General features: G+C 37.5%; 1 protein-coding gene across 13 annotated transcripts in view; it reads left to right on the forward strand.

Moving 5' to 3' along the window:
• The window catches only part of CLASP2 (cytoplasmic linker associated protein 2), a 140,937-nt gene extending 124,256 nt beyond the window's left edge, over positions 1–16,681 (forward strand). For 12 of the 13 annotated variants that reach the window (XM_012720279.1, XM_004676334.2, XM_012720282.1 and 9 more), the window contains 6 exons: positions 3,005–3,233; positions 5,815–6,008; positions 6,510–6,638; positions 10,347–10,553; positions 12,556–12,672; positions 14,624–16,681. In XM_012720279.1, the coding sequence (XP_012575733.1) occupies positions 3,005–3,233; positions 5,815–6,008; positions 6,510–6,638; positions 10,347–10,553; positions 12,556–12,672; positions 14,624–14,710 (963 nt within the window). In that variant the 3' untranslated portion in view covers positions 14,711–16,681. The remainder of the gene's footprint in view (positions 1–3,004; positions 3,234–5,814; positions 6,009–6,509; positions 6,639–10,346; positions 10,554–12,555; positions 12,673–14,623) is intronic. The other variant, XM_012720284.1, reaches the window with a different exon arrangement.
• Positions 16,682–16,687: the final 6 nt, after the last annotated feature.

The raw sequence follows: 16,687 nt of genomic DNA on the forward strand, positions 1-16,687 counted from the left end.
GCTGCAAGTCCCCTGTAGATTCTCAGATAATGATGAGTATGACATTTTAGAGTATAATGTTCCTTGGAGTAAAGTGAATCTCTTTTAGATTAAGTGTTCAGGAAAGGCCTCACTGAGAAGGTGGTATTTTCACTGTGGCCTACATAAAGCTATTCAAGATCTAGGAGATGAGAATTTCGTAAATGTAATAGCAAGTGCAAGTGCATATAGATGGAAACAGTTGTGTATGATTGAGACTAGGATGGAAGCCAAAGTATTCATCAAATTAGGAAAGAGTAGAAAAGTAAATATGGGTAAGACCACATAAGACAAAATAAGACAGTCAGCACCCTCCCCACTCCCCTTTTAGTGTCGCCATAGGAATTTGAATCATCAACTTGTGTGGTTCCAATTTAGAATTTTTTGACCATTTTCCTGACATTTGTGACTAACACTGTTCAGTTTGTCACTTCTACCCTCTAAACAATTTATACAGTAGTTGCTTTTATTTTGGTTCTTCTTAGACTTTTTTCTGACAGCTTAGATTTTTTACAAAACAAGCCATCCCACAACTTTTTATGGAATCTGTTGTACAATAGACTGTGCTCAGTGTTTGTGAGATTGTAGAGCATTGCAGTGCTTCAGTGCATCTCGAAAGGGTACCTTTTACCTTCCTGACTTCTTTCCTGCTGTTGTTTTTCTCCCATGGCCATATGGCAGAGTGGCCTAGAAAACTGGATGCCAAAAGCCAGCTTGTCACTCATATTTAGCATTCCCCAAAAGCTGCATAACAATAATAGGTTACAACAGTAAGAATAATAGATTAATAAGAATTACTGCTTAATTAAACATTTTTCATCTAGGTTTCCCCCCACTAATATTAGGGTACAAAAATGACAGCAGGAAGCTCAGTAGCTTGACCCTGCTTAGCAATTATCATCTAACCAGATTATCACTTCTCAACCTCAGTATCTTCATTAAGAGAATAGGGTAGAGCCCTTCCTGGTGGCACAACAGGTTAAAGCGCAGCACTATGAAGCTAGTTCGGTCCCTGGCCAGCCAGGGAGGTGACCTACTTGGTGAGGGAGACCTCTCCTGTCTTGCCCGCTGCTCCCCTCAGCAGTGTATTTCACCCAATTTGCCTTTTCTGTAGTGGAGCCTCTCACTCCCTGCACCTCTGGTCTGTATCCAGTTCTGTATGCATAAAATAAAGAAAAACAAACCGAGAAAACCCAATACATTGTAAGTATCTTTTAAAAAAAGAGAGACTAGGGCATGGACCTCCCTAGTGGCACAAGGGGTTAAAGCGCAGCACTATAAAGTTATCCACAGCCATTGCAGCACAACTTCAATCCCCTGCCAGGGAGGTGACCCACATGGCGCAACAGACCTTTCCTGTATTACCCTCTGCTCCCCTCAGCAATGTATTTCAGTAGATCTGACTGTTGGGCTCCCCACTCTTGTCTCTGGGAATGCTGTCACCCCCTGCACCTCTGGCCTGTGCCCCAATTGTTGTATGCATGAATAATTAAATCTTTAAAAAAAAGTTATAAGTGTAATAAATCATGACTTGATCCAATCCAAACTTCTCACGTCCGAAGTCATAATACAGCTCTGTTTTAAACTCCTGATCTTTTCACCTAAACTTATTCTTTGCTGTTTCACTTCATAGCAACACTGGTTGCTCAGCCAAAAACTTTAGACAAAAGACTTGTCTTTGAGCTGGTTATTTTCTCATGTCTTAACTCTATCTTCAAAATATAGCTAAAGTTCAACTACTGCTCACGGTTGCCTTTCTGATTTGAGCCATTATTATTAGTTCTTTCGCCAGGATTATTAAATAGTAGTCAGACCAGCCTCCAGTATCTACTCTCACTTTTATAACTGTCTTAAGAGATCCCTGTCTTAAGAGTTAAAAGCAAAGGATAATAGACTATACACTAGACTTTTTCCCTTGGTACCTTCATGGCCTCATCTGCTACTTTTTTCCTAGTCTTGCTGCTCCTACCACATCGGCCTCCTTGCTGTTCCTTAAACTTCTAGGCATGCTTTCGCCCTCAGAGTTTCTGTCTTGGCTATTTCCTCTGCTTGGACCATTCTTCGTCCAGGTAGCTCCATGGCTAATTCCTTTCCTCTGTAAGTCTTTGCTCAATGGCTTCTCAGTAAATCCTACTCTGACCACCCTTTTTAGTCTGCAACTTTCTGCCTCCACCTCTGCACTTACTGATCCCTTTCATACTTACTGTATCCCAAACTTGAACCCTATTCCACTCTGCTGTGCACTCTGCTCCTGCTCCGACTTGTAATGCCTCTGTCCCTTGACTGTAATGTAAACTTCAGGAGGGTAAACGTCATTCTTTTGTACCCACTAATAGATCTACAGTGACAGAATAATGCCTGATATGTAACAGGTACACAGTAAATATTTAAAGAATGTTATTGAAGTGCCTAGTTAATGACTTAGTGCCTTGTTGTGCAGTAAGTTGGAGTGATGGTGATACTAGTGGTAGTAATGATTTTCATATTATGAGTAGTATCTGAGTTAGTATTGCTACTTTGATAAGTATATTAGTGTGCTGAAATTCTATCAGATAGCCTTCCAAATGTTATACACCTTTTTTTTTTTTTAAACAGATCTTTACAATTTGGTTTTCTTACTATCTTAATAATAGAATCTGACAACATTTAGCTCTGTGTTGCTAGGGGAAATCCTTTTGTATGTTTAACTCGCATAAAGAAACTGAGCTAATCACACTAATCTATATTGTTTGGTCAAGTCATTTCCAAGGGAACCATAAGAACCACTAGAGACAGCAACTGGCTTCTTCACATCTTTACTATAAGCTTTGACATTTTGAGTGTGTTTTCACTCATCATGTTGATTACCAGTACTTAATTTTTTTTAGCTGCTTATCATGACCTTTTTTAAAATAGCCTTTCAGTAGTAGAAAAAACATTTTTTTGAATTCTGAAGAGATTTTTAAAACTCGATTAATTGGCTCTGCCTTACCCTTCCCATTAACAGATGTGTGGCGGTCCTGGGATGTCTGACCCAAGAGCTGGAGGTGATGCTACTGACTCAAGCCAAACAGCCCTTGATAATAAAACTTCATTGCTCCACTCGATGCCTGCTCACTCTTCTCCACGCTCTCGAGACTATAATCCATACAACTACTCAGATAGTATCAGTCCCTTTAATAAGTCTGCCCTCAAGGAAGCCATGTTTGATGATGATGCTGACCAGTTTCCTGATGGTATGTTCTGAGGACCAGTAATCAGTAAATTAAATGAGATATAACTCCCTGAAAGGATCTTTGGAATTGAAACATTTTTTCCCATTTCCAGGAGCTTTTTTCTAATGATTTGGTAGCACTGTTCTCCAGAATGAGAAATAGGGTACTCATCCTGGAATCAATAAAAACTTAGTGACCTCCCAGAAACACCTGAAGTCAGTTACAGCTTATAAATTTAGCTTATCTCTAAGCACAATTCATTTGTTAATAATATTGCAATTAAAAGCACAATTTTCTACCAGAATAGCAAAACCCTTTGATGGAATGTTCATTCTTTATAGTGGTCTTTTAAAGTGTGATGTCATAAACAAAATTTAATATTGAATATGGGGAAGACTACCTTTAGGGTTTGGAATTGGCTCAGGTCTAAATTCTTAACACTAAATTGTATACCCTGGTAAAGTGGTTTGTATTCCACCCAGTGTCAAAGGTCATGTTGTTCTGCTTGCGCCCTGACAAGTGACGCCTGCTCAGCCCTCCACATGGACACCCTTCTCATCCTGGCTGAGCTCAGAAATGCCGTCCTGCCACTCTTGTGTATGGAAACCCTCCTTTTACACTGCTAGACAGTCTGTATCCTAAGGCATGGTCCCACATAATTTTGAGAAACAGAAAAGTGTGTTCATTTATTCACAGGATAGTACTTGCCTGGTTTCCAGTCAAATGGTTTCTAAGGCAGCCATTTTATGTTGAGTTAACACTCTTTGAACATGACTAGACCTCAGTTAAGCCAAAATAATAGTTGCTCCAAGCTTTGTAAAGCAATTGATTTCATTTATTGTTTATTTTTATTCTTTTCGGAGAGGAAAGATTTTGGCTTGTATTATTTTATTGTGAAGATTGCAAACTTTATCATTTCCTTTTAATTTATTGACCTCTGTTTGTTTTGATTTTTCTTTCATGCCCCTCCATCTAAAATATCTCTTCCTGTTTTGTTTTTAAAATCTATAACTCAATTTTAGGAGATAATTATTTTGTTTCAAGTAGTTTCTATAAAACAAAACTTTATACTCGGACACTTACTAAGTATCTCTCTTCAGTATTTCTGTATACAATGTATAGGCATATACATTAGTGATAATTTTATCAAAGTTAACAAATCTAGAGTAACTCCATTAATGTCCATATCTAAGTGTGACCTTTGTAAAGTTTATTGGGAGCTGTACAGCTTCTAGTGATGGTGATGCAGTTATTCAGAAGAGACACATATCAAAACTTGCCAAGTTAAAAGAATATTCCATTATTTGAGCACACAAGAATCTATGACACAAACTAAGACCACTGCCTTCCTAAGTTCCCCAGGACTTGAATTTACCGTGTGTTATATTATCAAAAGAATTTGGAAAAATATTTGGTATTCTATAGTGTTCTTATGAGTTTACTGATTTAACTCTTTTCCTACAAAAACGATCCAAAGGACTATCAGATGATTGTTATTGAAAAATAAACATTAAGTATCCTCTAACTTTCATAAAATTTATGAATTCATAGTTATATTTTTAAAAAGAAAGCAAAAACAAATGAAAACTCCTTAGCAACCAACTCCTGATTCTGAAATTTAAACAGAAGTATATTAAGCATTTATTGTCTTTGCTATCAAAGTAGCAAAGTAGTTTCAAAAAAGTCAAAATAGCTTTGGTTAAAAAATTACTGGAAGAATTCTAGCCTATGAAGGTATAGTGTAATTAGGTAGTCACTTTTTTAAACTCCTAACAAAATAATTGATTCTCTGGTCCTCCCTGGTGGTGCAGGGGGTTAAAGCATAGCACTATGAAGCTGTCCGCAGCCACTGTAGCACAAGTTCAATCCCTGGCCACGGAGGTGACCCACATGGTGCACAGACCTCTCCTGTCACCCATTGCTCCCCTCAGCAGTGTATTTTGGTCAGTCTGCCTGTTCTGCTCCCCCACTGGAATACCTAATGTAGGAGAACCCAATAAGGGACCAAGGGGCAGGGGGAGAATACAATAAATTAAAAAAGAAAATTAACAGACAACAGAGATACTCTGTTGAGAGAGTGGGGGAGAAAGAGATCAAAATGGAAGAAATGTGTTCTTACACAAAGGGCTATGGGACAGTGCACCGGTAAATTGGTGATGGAAGTTTTGCAGGGACTACACTCAAAAGGAGACATCATGCATTGTACAAAAAGGAAAAATGAAGTAAAATATATATGTAATTAAATTATTTTTGAAAATGGAGTACCTAGACATTGTATGTCTCCTGACATGATACCATGGAAATGCATACTGAGGTGTGTAAAATGACATATTTGGAATTTGCTAGAGGGGAGAAGAGATGAAGTAAAAATAAAGTATTGGCTGTTGTTAAATCTCAGGTGATGGGGCATGGGGGGATGGTTCGCTATTCTCATGCATTTCTTTAATGAAAATTAGTACTGGTGTTTTGGGAATGACAAATGGAAAAGAAAATAGTCATTTTTCTTTGTTTTGTTTTATAATTAACATTGTATTTCCAAAGTCACCCCATACCTGTGAGAGCTGACCTATAAAGTCACCTATAATATCCTGTCCTGTGATAGATCTTTCCCTAGACCATTCTGACCTGGTAGCAGAGCTGTTGAAGGAATTGTCTAACCACAATGAACGTGTAGAAGAAAGAAAAATTGCCCTCTATGAACTCATGAAACTGACACAGGAAGAATCTTTCAGTGTTTGGGATGAACATTTCAAAACAATATTGCTTTTATTGCTCGAAACCCTAGGAGATAAAGAGGTAAATTATACAATATGTAGACAAAGAATAGCCTCTTTTCCTCTTTTAGCTTTCCAGTCATTGCCTACTAGTCAAGCACTTTATTGATTTGTAAATTGAGAATATGAGTCTCTCTTGGGGCTGCATTTTTGCATGAAATTTTCACTGTAAGGTACTTCTAAATGAAGTAGCTCAACAATTTTGAATAATTAACAATGGGATAATGAAAGGTTACTGATAGGATTTTTATACAAGTGTACAGGTTAATTCTTTTGCCTATTTAAATTAGTTGCTCAGAAGTTAAACATACTTTTTAATAGTGTCATTGGCCTTAATTTCTTATAAACATTAAAAGTGTGATCTGAATTTTCAAGTAGAGATGTGAAACCATAATTATGTAACATGCCATGTACTTTGTGATGCCACAGCTGTCTGCAGTTCCCCACTTAAGTTATGGAAATTAAAAATGAAAAATACTGTCAGTACTCAAAATACTAAAAGTATCAAAATGTTTCTTCTTAGCCTACAATTAGGGCTTTGGCACTAAAGGTTTTGAGAGAAATCCTAAGGCATCAACCAGCAAGATTTAAAAACTATGCAGAACTAACTGTCATGAAAACATTGGAAGCACATAAAGATCCTCACAAGGAGGTAAGTTACTTGAAAATTAAGTTTTATTTGATTCTCAGTACTTCTGATATTAATGCATGAAACATTAAAACATTGTTTGAAAAGTACCCTAATCAATCATTTCCTTAATGAGCATAAACCTTAAGGTTCAAAGTAATATCTGATTGACTTGTGGGCATTATTAGTATTTTAAACTGAAGGAGTGCTTATGTTTTTCTTTCTGTTTTAGGATATATATAAAAAAGTAGTATCTTTCTGTTTTACCTAAAATAGCCAGGTCTAGAAAGCAGTTTATCTGACTTCTTTTTCTCCATTTCACTTTTAGTTTTCTTCTTAGATTTCACCAGTCTTTACTTTGCATTTACCAGTAAGAACTTGGTTTTTTGTAAATAACTGATAACAAAAAGTAATATCATTGTTATTCTAAAGTAGTATATTTACTATAAAAGCTAAATGTCTGTTAAAAGTTTGTTCAACAATGGCCCTCCCTGGTGGCACAACGGATTAAAGCACAGCACTAAGAAGCTAAAGCCACTTCAGCATGAGTTTGATCCCTGCCTGCCCCAAAGGAGACCACATGTCGCAGCAGACCTCTCCTGACCTGCCCGCTGCTCCCCTCAGCAGTGTACTTGTCAGTCGGCTTGTTCTGTTCCCCAGTCTATCTCTGGTGAAGTCTCTCACCACTCCTGCACCTCTGGCCTGTACCCCAGTTCTGTATGCGTAAATAATCTTTTTTTAAAAAACATTTTGTTCAACAAAATGAGGACACCTTTCCTAACAGAGCCCTATAAGTGTGTCCATAACTTTATAGTCATGATTACACCACCATCACCACCAAAGATATTGATGAGATTACCATGATAATTTTTATTAAGGTCTTAGAAATAATTTGACCTGGAAATTTCAAATAGGGATAGCAATTCTAAAGGATTATATCATGGAGGTAATGTTAGTTATCTCTGATAGAACCATGGTATAAGCAAAAGACAAGTCAAAAATGAAAGTTACAATAGCAGTGAGACCAAATAAGCTAAATATAAGGACTAGATCTACAACTCCCCCCAAAAAAGCAGAAGTGTAAATTTTTGTTAGTCTTGATCAGGGAGTAGTTTCTTAGGTAGAATGCCAAAAGCAGAAGTAATCAGCAATAACAAAAATGACAAATTGAACTTAATCAAAATGTAAAATTCAGTCTTCAAATGGCTTTTCAAGAAAATGAAAGACAGTACATGGAACAGGGAAAAATTATTGCAAATTTTAAGTCTGATAAGAGATAAGTAATAATATAAAGGACTCTTTATATGTATGTACATAATATATACAACCCAACTAAAAAATGGGCAAAAGGATCTGAATAGAAGTATATTCAGATAAATATATATATGAATACATATTCAAAGAAGATACACAAATGGCCTCTAAGCACATTAGTCATTAGAAAAATGCAACCACAGTGAGATACCACTTCATACCCATAGGAAGAAAGACAGTGAGAAATACTGGCCAGTATGTGAAGAAATTTAAATCCCCATGTTTTAAAAGATGTGTCTCAATCTTTTTTTTCTTTTTTTAAAAGATTTATTTATTTGTGCATACAGAACTGGGATACAGGCCAGAGGCTCAGGGGCGGCGAGTGGCTTCACCAGAGACAGAGTGGGGAGCAGAACAGGCAGATCCACGAAGTACACTGCTGAGGGGAGCAGCGGGCGGGTCAGGAGAGGTCTGCTGCGCCATTTGGTCACCTCCGGGGCAGGCGGGGATCGAACTCATGCTAAAGTGGCTTTAGCTTCTTAGTGCTATGCTTTAACCCGCTGCACCACCATGTCTCAATCTTTTAAGAGTGTCATAAACCTTCCTGGACTCTTATTCAGTGTATCATCTATAGATGGTTTTTAAAACTAACCCTTTTACACAAGTAAGGGCTATAGCACCCATATTTTGTATTTTTACAAAAGATAAAATTGATACTCCTGTTTTATATATATCCTAAATGGTGGGTTTATTAGGAAAAGGAGAAAAATACAAGAGAGGTATTTACATAGTCATAGACAGGAGAGCTGCCTCGGAAAGAGACAAGTTTGTTAAAAGAGACACCAGCATAGACACAGGCAGGCAGTTTTGGGATGAGAGCTGCCAAAATTGACACTCTTAAAGGTTTCACTGCTAAAATTAGTGCTGGATCTTCTGACTTCCAGTGTATTTTCCACTGCATCATTGTAAGCATCTCTTGCCAGTTGAGATAATAAATGACACTAACAAAGTACCATCAAAAGCAATCATTTTTACATGGTTTTACTAGATCACAGATTATAAGAAAATTGCCATTTTTTTTCTTCAGTGTAAAGCTGGTGTCTTATACTCCCCAAACCAGTGCAGGAGGAAGGAAAATCATTTTGAATCAGAGTTGAAATGCATGTTAACTTTATAACATTTTCAAATATTACTTTGAATTTTTATTTGTCTAGTCTTGTAATAATGTGATTAAAAAAACATAAGCACTCCTTCAGTTTAAAATACCACCAATAAGGGCCTCCCTGGTGGTGCAGGGGTAAAAGTCTCAGCACTATTGCCCATCCCTGTGGCATAAGCTCAGTCCACAGTGACCCATAGCCAAGGAGCGGCAGGCCTGTCCTGTCCTGCTGCTCCCCTCAGTAGTGCATTTCAGTAGATTCATCTCTTCTCCCCACTCTGTCTCTGGTGAATCCTTTTACCACTCCACACACCCCCTCACCTCTGGCCTAGATCCCAGTTGTTGTATGCATAAATAAAATACTAACGATGAGTAGGCTGGCATGGTTGATGCAGAAAACTCCGTTCACATTATGGTCTAGGTAAATAGCACCCTTGTGCCCCAATACTACTAGACCACAGTATAATTTAAAAGTTATTTTGGCCCTCCCTGGAGGCGCAGCAGGTTAAAGCACTGCACTAAGAAGCTTAAGCCACTTCCGCATGAGTTCGATCCCGCCTCCCCGGAGGAGATCCACATGGGTGGATCCTCCTCCCGCTGCTCCCCTCAGCAGTGTACTTCGTTGATCTGATCTGTCGATCTGCCTGTTCTGCTCCCCACAGGGAGTTAACCCTGGTGAATCCTCTCACCCTGTTCTGCTCCCCATTCTGTCCCTGGTGAATCCTCTCACCCTCTGCATCTCTGGCCTGTACCCCAGTTCTGTATGAATAAATAAAATAAATCTTTTAAAAAAAAGTTATTTTTAGCCAATATTAAGTGCAACACACCAAAAACAAATGATAAAATAACACCCCATATATTCATCTTTCGCCTTCAATAATTACTGACATTTTTTCAATCCCATTTTGACTGTAACCTTTGTGTACTGTAGTTTTCAAAGCAAATTCCAGCTATCATGTCCAACTATATATTTCAAGGGAGTTTGTACATCTGGGCACAATATAATATATATTTTTTAAGATTTATTTATATATACAGAACTGAGATATAGGCCAGAGGTGTGGGAGGTGAGAGGATTCACCAGAGACAGAGTGGGGGTGGGGGGAAGAACAGGCAGATGTACTGAAATACACTGCTGAGGGAGCAGCGGGAAGGTCAGGAGAGGTCTGCCACACCATGTGGGTCAGCTCCCACACAGGGACAGAACTCATGCTGCAATGGCTACCATAGCTTCACAGTGGCTACGTTACGCCATCAGGGAAGGCCTGCACAGTAAAATATTCTAAAAATCACTCCCCGTTTTAATTTCCTTGTTTTAGGTGGTGAGATCTGCTGAGGAAGCTGCATCAGTGTTGGCTACTTCCATCAGTCCAGAGCAGTGCATCAAAGTGCTTTGTCCTATCATACAAACTGCAGATTACCCGATCAATCTGGCTGCAATCAAAATGCAAACAAAAGTGATAGAGAGAGTGTCCAAGGAAACACTTAACCTGCTTTTGCCAGAGATTATGCCAGGCCTAATACAGGTAAGCGACAAGGCTTGGGAGAATAAACTGGGATACATTTGGGATTCAGTGATTTTAGAGCCTTTTCCAGGCCACACTGATGGCATACACAAGCCTTCCTGCTGTCTTGGCTGTGAAGAGCAAGGGCTCCCTATAACTGGCTGTGAGCTCTGTGTGTATGTGTGGTGGTGGGGGGGGGGGAGGGCAAAATATAACACAAAATTTACCATTTACCCATTTTTAGGTCCTTCCTTAACTACGTGGCATTAAATAAACTTGCAGTGCTGTACACCACTGCCACTACTGATTTCCAGAACATTTTTGTCATCCCAAACAGAAATGCTATCATTAATTAATAATCTCCCATTCTAGCACCTCCCTCCTCCTAGCACCTGGTAACCTCTATCTTACTTTCTTTCTCTATTATACTTTCTAGGTCTCTCATATAAATGGAATCATACATTTGTCATTTTGTGGCTGGGTTATTTCCCTTATCATATTTTTATAGTTTTTTATGTTGTAACATGTATTACAATTTCAGTCCTTTTTGTGATTGAGTAATATTTCATTTATGTATATACCAGAGTTTGTTTCCCTTATCTGTTGATGGATATGAGTTATTTCCTATTTTTTATTAATATAAATATTGCAGTGACATTCCTTACAATAGCTTCTTGCACTTATGTCTATGTCTAGAAATTAGGTATTACCAGATTTCTGTCCAAAATGGTTTCACTGGTGGTCTAGGGGTTAAGTGTCAGCACTATCACCCCAACAGCCTGAGTTTGATACCTGGCCAGGGAGTTAACCCACATACTGTGCAGCAGACTTCTCCTGTCTTTTTGCCTCCTTCCTTAGCCATCTACTTGAGTAATTCTGCCTGCTCTGCTTCCCATTCTATCTCAAGTGAATCCTCACTCCCGCCCATCCCCGCCGTTTGTCTATGCAAAAAGTAAATAAAATCTTTTAAAAACAAGATGAGTATCTTATAATGTGTTTTTGTGAGCACACAAACCTATTCCTATAAACATTTCAACTAAAATGGGATGTTTTATTGATGTGCTGTTTAATCTTAGATTTTAAACTTTTTCCACCCAGTAAATAATACCCTTTTGTGTCATTTGAATTTATTTAAAATGTAATTTAATTTTAACATAGATAATTTAATGATATAGTTTATATGCTATATAGTTTGGTTACATAGTGTGTGTGTGTGTGTGTGTGTGTGTGTGTGTGTGTGTGTGTGTGTGTGTGTGTTTGTGTAGACCTGGATGAGGATTAATCAGTCATATGTGCATATCTTTGTAGTCTATTCTAAACCTAATGTTACTCAGTAAACTGTGAGGACCTAGAAGATAACATCCAAATCATCTTCTTTCTGCTTTAGTACTAAGAAGTACTAAATATATATATGTATGTTCATGTCATACATATAGTGGTTGCTGACTAGTCATGTATCACAAATTTTCAGTTACCAACAGACTGCATACCCAGTGGTAGTCCCGTGGGCTAATGTAAATGTGAGGCTAGCTACAGCACCCAGGGTTGTGACAGTCACACATGACAGTCACCTGATGGCAGAAGTGCTACATGACTGTAAGTGTTTGCTGAAGAAATAACTTAGACTGATTTATGCTTAATTCAGCCTAGGTTAGAGGAGAACATTGATGGCCAGGTCAAAGCATTCAGATTTTAATTAATAGTGAGAAGTACTGCCTAAAGCCAAATACTTTAGGAGGGTTAATCTGAAGACTTTTTGCAGGGTGGTTGGTTAGCAAAATATTAGTCCAGACTAAATAAGAAAGACCCTTGTAAGGAAAGCTGACAGCAGAGTGGAGATGCCACGGTGAGATGGAAGGACACAGAGCATATCTCTGCTTGAAAAAGGGTGAAAAGTTAACTTTCCTCAATAGAACTTTCTCTTTGGTGCGCTTGAGATCATGGCTTTGATTGCATCTCTGTTTCTTGGAAAGGTACCTTTTTCAGATCCCACAGGAGTGCTAACACAGGCTTTTCTCCCTAGGGTTATGATAATTCAGAGAGCAGTGTTCGGAAAGCTTGTGTCTTCTGTCTGGTGGCTGTTCATGCAGTAATTGGTGATGAACTAAAACCACATCTCAGTCAGCTCACTGGCAGTAAAGTAAGTAGTGTTGCTTTGTTCTAAAGATGGTGGCTATAGTAGTTTAATTCTTTATGTGCATGAGAGAGCAGATGTGTTACTTGGCTTCTAATAACTCAGACTTTGAGCATCCAGATTCCTTTTCCTTGCATTTACATTTTAGCTGTTTCTATTCTCTGGTGAGTAAACAGTGTTCTGGTAGAATGGTTGGTAGGTTGCTATGAAAGAAATGCCTTCAGGGCCTCCCTGATGGTGCAGGGGTTAAGTCTTAGCACTATAAAGCTATCCACAGTAACTGCAGCACAAGTTCGATCCCTGGCCAGGGAGCTGACCCACATCGTGCAGCAGACCTCTCCTGTCTCACCCACTCCTCCCCTCAGCAGTGTATTTCAGTAGATCCTCCTGTTACGTTCCCAACTCTGTCTCTGGTGAGTCCTCTCGCCTCCCACACCTCTGGCCTGTACCCCAGTTCTTGTCTGTATAAATAAGTTTAAAAAATAAAGCAAAAACCAATGCCTTCAGTTTCTGGTTATTCATAATAGCCAGCTGACTTCTTTCCCACATCCAAACCCTTACATGACAATTAACTAGGAATAAACAGATTGTTTTATATTCATGATTACTTTAATATCTCTCCAAATATGAATTACCTGAACATTTATTAAATTATTCCCTGTGAGCTGTAATAATCAAATGCTTCTTCTCTTTCTAGTCCCATGACCCAGATAAATGTACAACTTTGATTTGGTATATGAAAATAAAATTGCCAATTACTCCTTAAGACTTAAAAAAGTCTTGCTTTTTCTTATTTCTTTGATAACTGAAAATCTTGACATTTGTCCTAGGGAGTGAGGATAAACTCTGCTTGTTGAATCATGACTTGTGAACCTGTGTGCAAGAGCTACTCACCTGTTAAAGAGCTTTCCAAAATTATAATGAGTGTCAGTACTGTGTTCAAATTTACCTTAAAATGGCTGGGTAGTTAAAATAAGTGCAGATGCATACCTTGTGTCAAATAACTAAATAAGTTATAAACAGATCAAAGTAGTAATTCTTAACCTTTTCTGGATTACAGAACACGTAAGAGACTTAGGTATACTTTCACTCCAATAAAAAAATTTTCCACATAGTTAGAAAGGGTTCAGTGAGCTCCTCAACCTCAGGAATGCCAGGTTTAATTCTTGGACCAAAGGATTAATGTTATTTGGGGGGAAAAAAACTCAACAACAAAACAAAGTGTGCTCCAATTCGGGGGGGGGGGAGGAAATCCCAACTTTTGTTAATAACTCAAGTTAAATTGTAATAATTGCGTTGTTTATAGAATTAATAACCTTATCAGGATATTAAGCAGCCAGTAATAACTTGCATACAAAGACAGTGATTAGGTGGGGAAAAAATTTGCAAATGACATTTGATGAAGTAGAATTCAGAATTGTATATGCATTGATTAGACTTCTTACAAATAATCTTACAGTAAAGGCTACAAGATGACAGGACACTCACAAAAGGGGGCAGTGGCATAATTGTCCAAGACTTGGGTCCTGTGGAACCAAGTGCTGAATTTCCAACCTGCTCACTTCTTACCTGCACCTTAGGCAATGACTTACACGTTCTGTATCTCAGGTGCCCCCCTTTATAAAATGTGTATATGAGAAGAAATGATGTAAAGCAGTTAGCATATTAGATAGCACATCGTGCTCAACCCTTGTCATTTCTGCATTAAATCTTGTATGTTACCACTATACCATTGTTTGAAAAGGCATCTGAGAATGCTTGGTCATGAATAATTAAGGCTTAACATTTTTTTGGGTAATATCTAATTATGTTCAAAATCTTACGCAATATAACAACTCCTCAGTATAAAATACTACCTCTTAAAGTTCACATCCATGTATGTACTGTTTTAAATGAACATCTTGCTGTCATTTAGAGACACTTGCTCAAATGACATATATTTGTCTTGAATCTACAGATGAAGCTACTGAATCTCTATATCAAACGTGCACAAACAGGTTCTGGAGGAGCAGATCCCACTACTGACGTTACTGGACAAAGTTAGTGAAGCTAATCAAAGTAAACCAGGTCTCTCAAAGAAAGGACAGACAGACCACCCTCATCATTGAAAAGAAAATTTCAACTACATCATTTGGAACTTACCATTGTTTCCCAGTTTTAGTTTTTGTTTTGTTTTGTAATTTCTGTAACAGAGGGCTATCCTCAGTCTGCATGTAACTTTTATGATAGTTATTCCAAATTCAAGAAGAAGCAGTATTAACATCATTTGATCAATACAAAGTAATTTTTAATCTGATTCATCATTTCACATGTTTGTACTTCTTTGTCTTCCCATTAACCTTTGCCAGTGTTAAGATTGTATAAATTTTTTTAAATGCTGGTTAAACAGGAATGCTTAAAGCTTTTAAGTTTAACAGTCTAAAACTTCGTTTTGCTTTTATTCAAATGCAGAATATTTTTATTGCTCTTTTGAGTTTTGTTCCGTATCATGTCCTATGCTAGAAATATTGAAATGATGTGAAACAAAGCAGGACTCATTCGCACTACAGCTGGACTCTGTTGATGTGACGGTGATATATGTCATTATTTGCGACCTCTTTGGGGCGATCTGTAGTTTAAAACTAAGACCTCAAAGACAAATGTTACAGAATCAGCCAGTTCTGTAAAACTGATACTGTTTGTTGGTTATTGACTTGCCATCTTTATTTAAAACCATGTCCCCTCTCTGATCCCTTAAGAAAGCTGCACCAAATCATCTGTTTTTTTCTTGATGCTTATTAAGATAGAAGGTTTCATTGCAGGGTTTTTTGGTTTGTTTATCTTTGTTGTGAATGATGCTTTTTTTTATATTTATTAATATTCAAATTCACTTATGAATAAACTTGATAATGGAAACAGACAAAAAAAAAATCAAGTGCATGTGTGTCCTTGACCGTCTTCTGTTTCTCATTTAATAAACAAACTAATTATTGAGACATGGAAGTCAACCAGCACCTTTTACTTAAATGGTGGAACCTGGTTTCCTTTTACCATGAAATTGTCTTACTTGAAAATGTGATCCTGATGAGAGAGAAGAGGGTGCCAAGGCTATTATCTTTGTATGATAGGCGCAAATTCTCTACCTCTTCAGGGCTAATACTTTTAACTGAGCTGCCGCCTATACTGTCTTTTGGAAAACTATTAAAAAGGGTGATTTTCTGTTACTTTTTAACAATTTTTTTAATCACCTTTTGCTACACCTGTTTTTTTTCATGTGCAGCCAACTTTCATTAATCCGTTTCGGTGAAAGGCAAATTAGATAATTTGGAACCAGGATACTAATGATTTCTCATCTTGACTTTATTTTTAATCTTAACATAAAGTGAATTTGACTGGAGAGGCAAATAGCTATTAGGAAGCCATTTGCTATTGTTACAGAGTTATCTGTACTTCCTTTGTTCAATGGAAAAAATGTAGAAATGTATGTAAAGAACTTAAGACAAGAGTATGGAATGGATGATTTGTCATAGGCTTTACCTTCCTTTGTTTCTGTTCTAGCAGCAGGAAAATAGTTTCTCTACCGCTCCCCTTTACCTGTAACAATTTTGTTTTCTACTGTTAATTACATTGTGTATTTATAGTTCTATGCTTACTGTTATGCATATACTGGCAATAAAACTGTACATAACATTACTTGAAAAATTAACAATGTATATCACTTGTGTTTCTGACTCACTGTGTGCTGAGTAATGTAGGCAGGTTTTAAAAAAGATCTTTAGGTATTCTTCCCATAGGTATTCTTATTTTATATCTGAGGAGAAAAGATGAGTGGCAACCGAAATCAAATATATATAGCTAGAATGCATGTATATAATGTATAAAAGGTGTTTTAAACATTGAATTCATGTCAGTAATGTTTTATGTTCTATTACCTTTGGTATGTTTAATAATCATTTGATTCTACATACTGATTAAAATTGCCTTACATGATAAGGGCTTACTTTAATTACCACTAACAACTAAATGACTTAAGATGAATTAA

This window comes from Condylura cristata, unplaced genomic scaffold, assembly GCF_000260355.1.
Source record: "Condylura cristata isolate star-nosed mole 26May11 unplaced genomic scaffold, ConCri1.0 scaffold00004, whole genome shotgun sequence".
Lineage (NCBI taxonomy): Eukaryota > Metazoa > Chordata > Mammalia > Eulipotyphla > Talpidae > Condylura > Condylura cristata.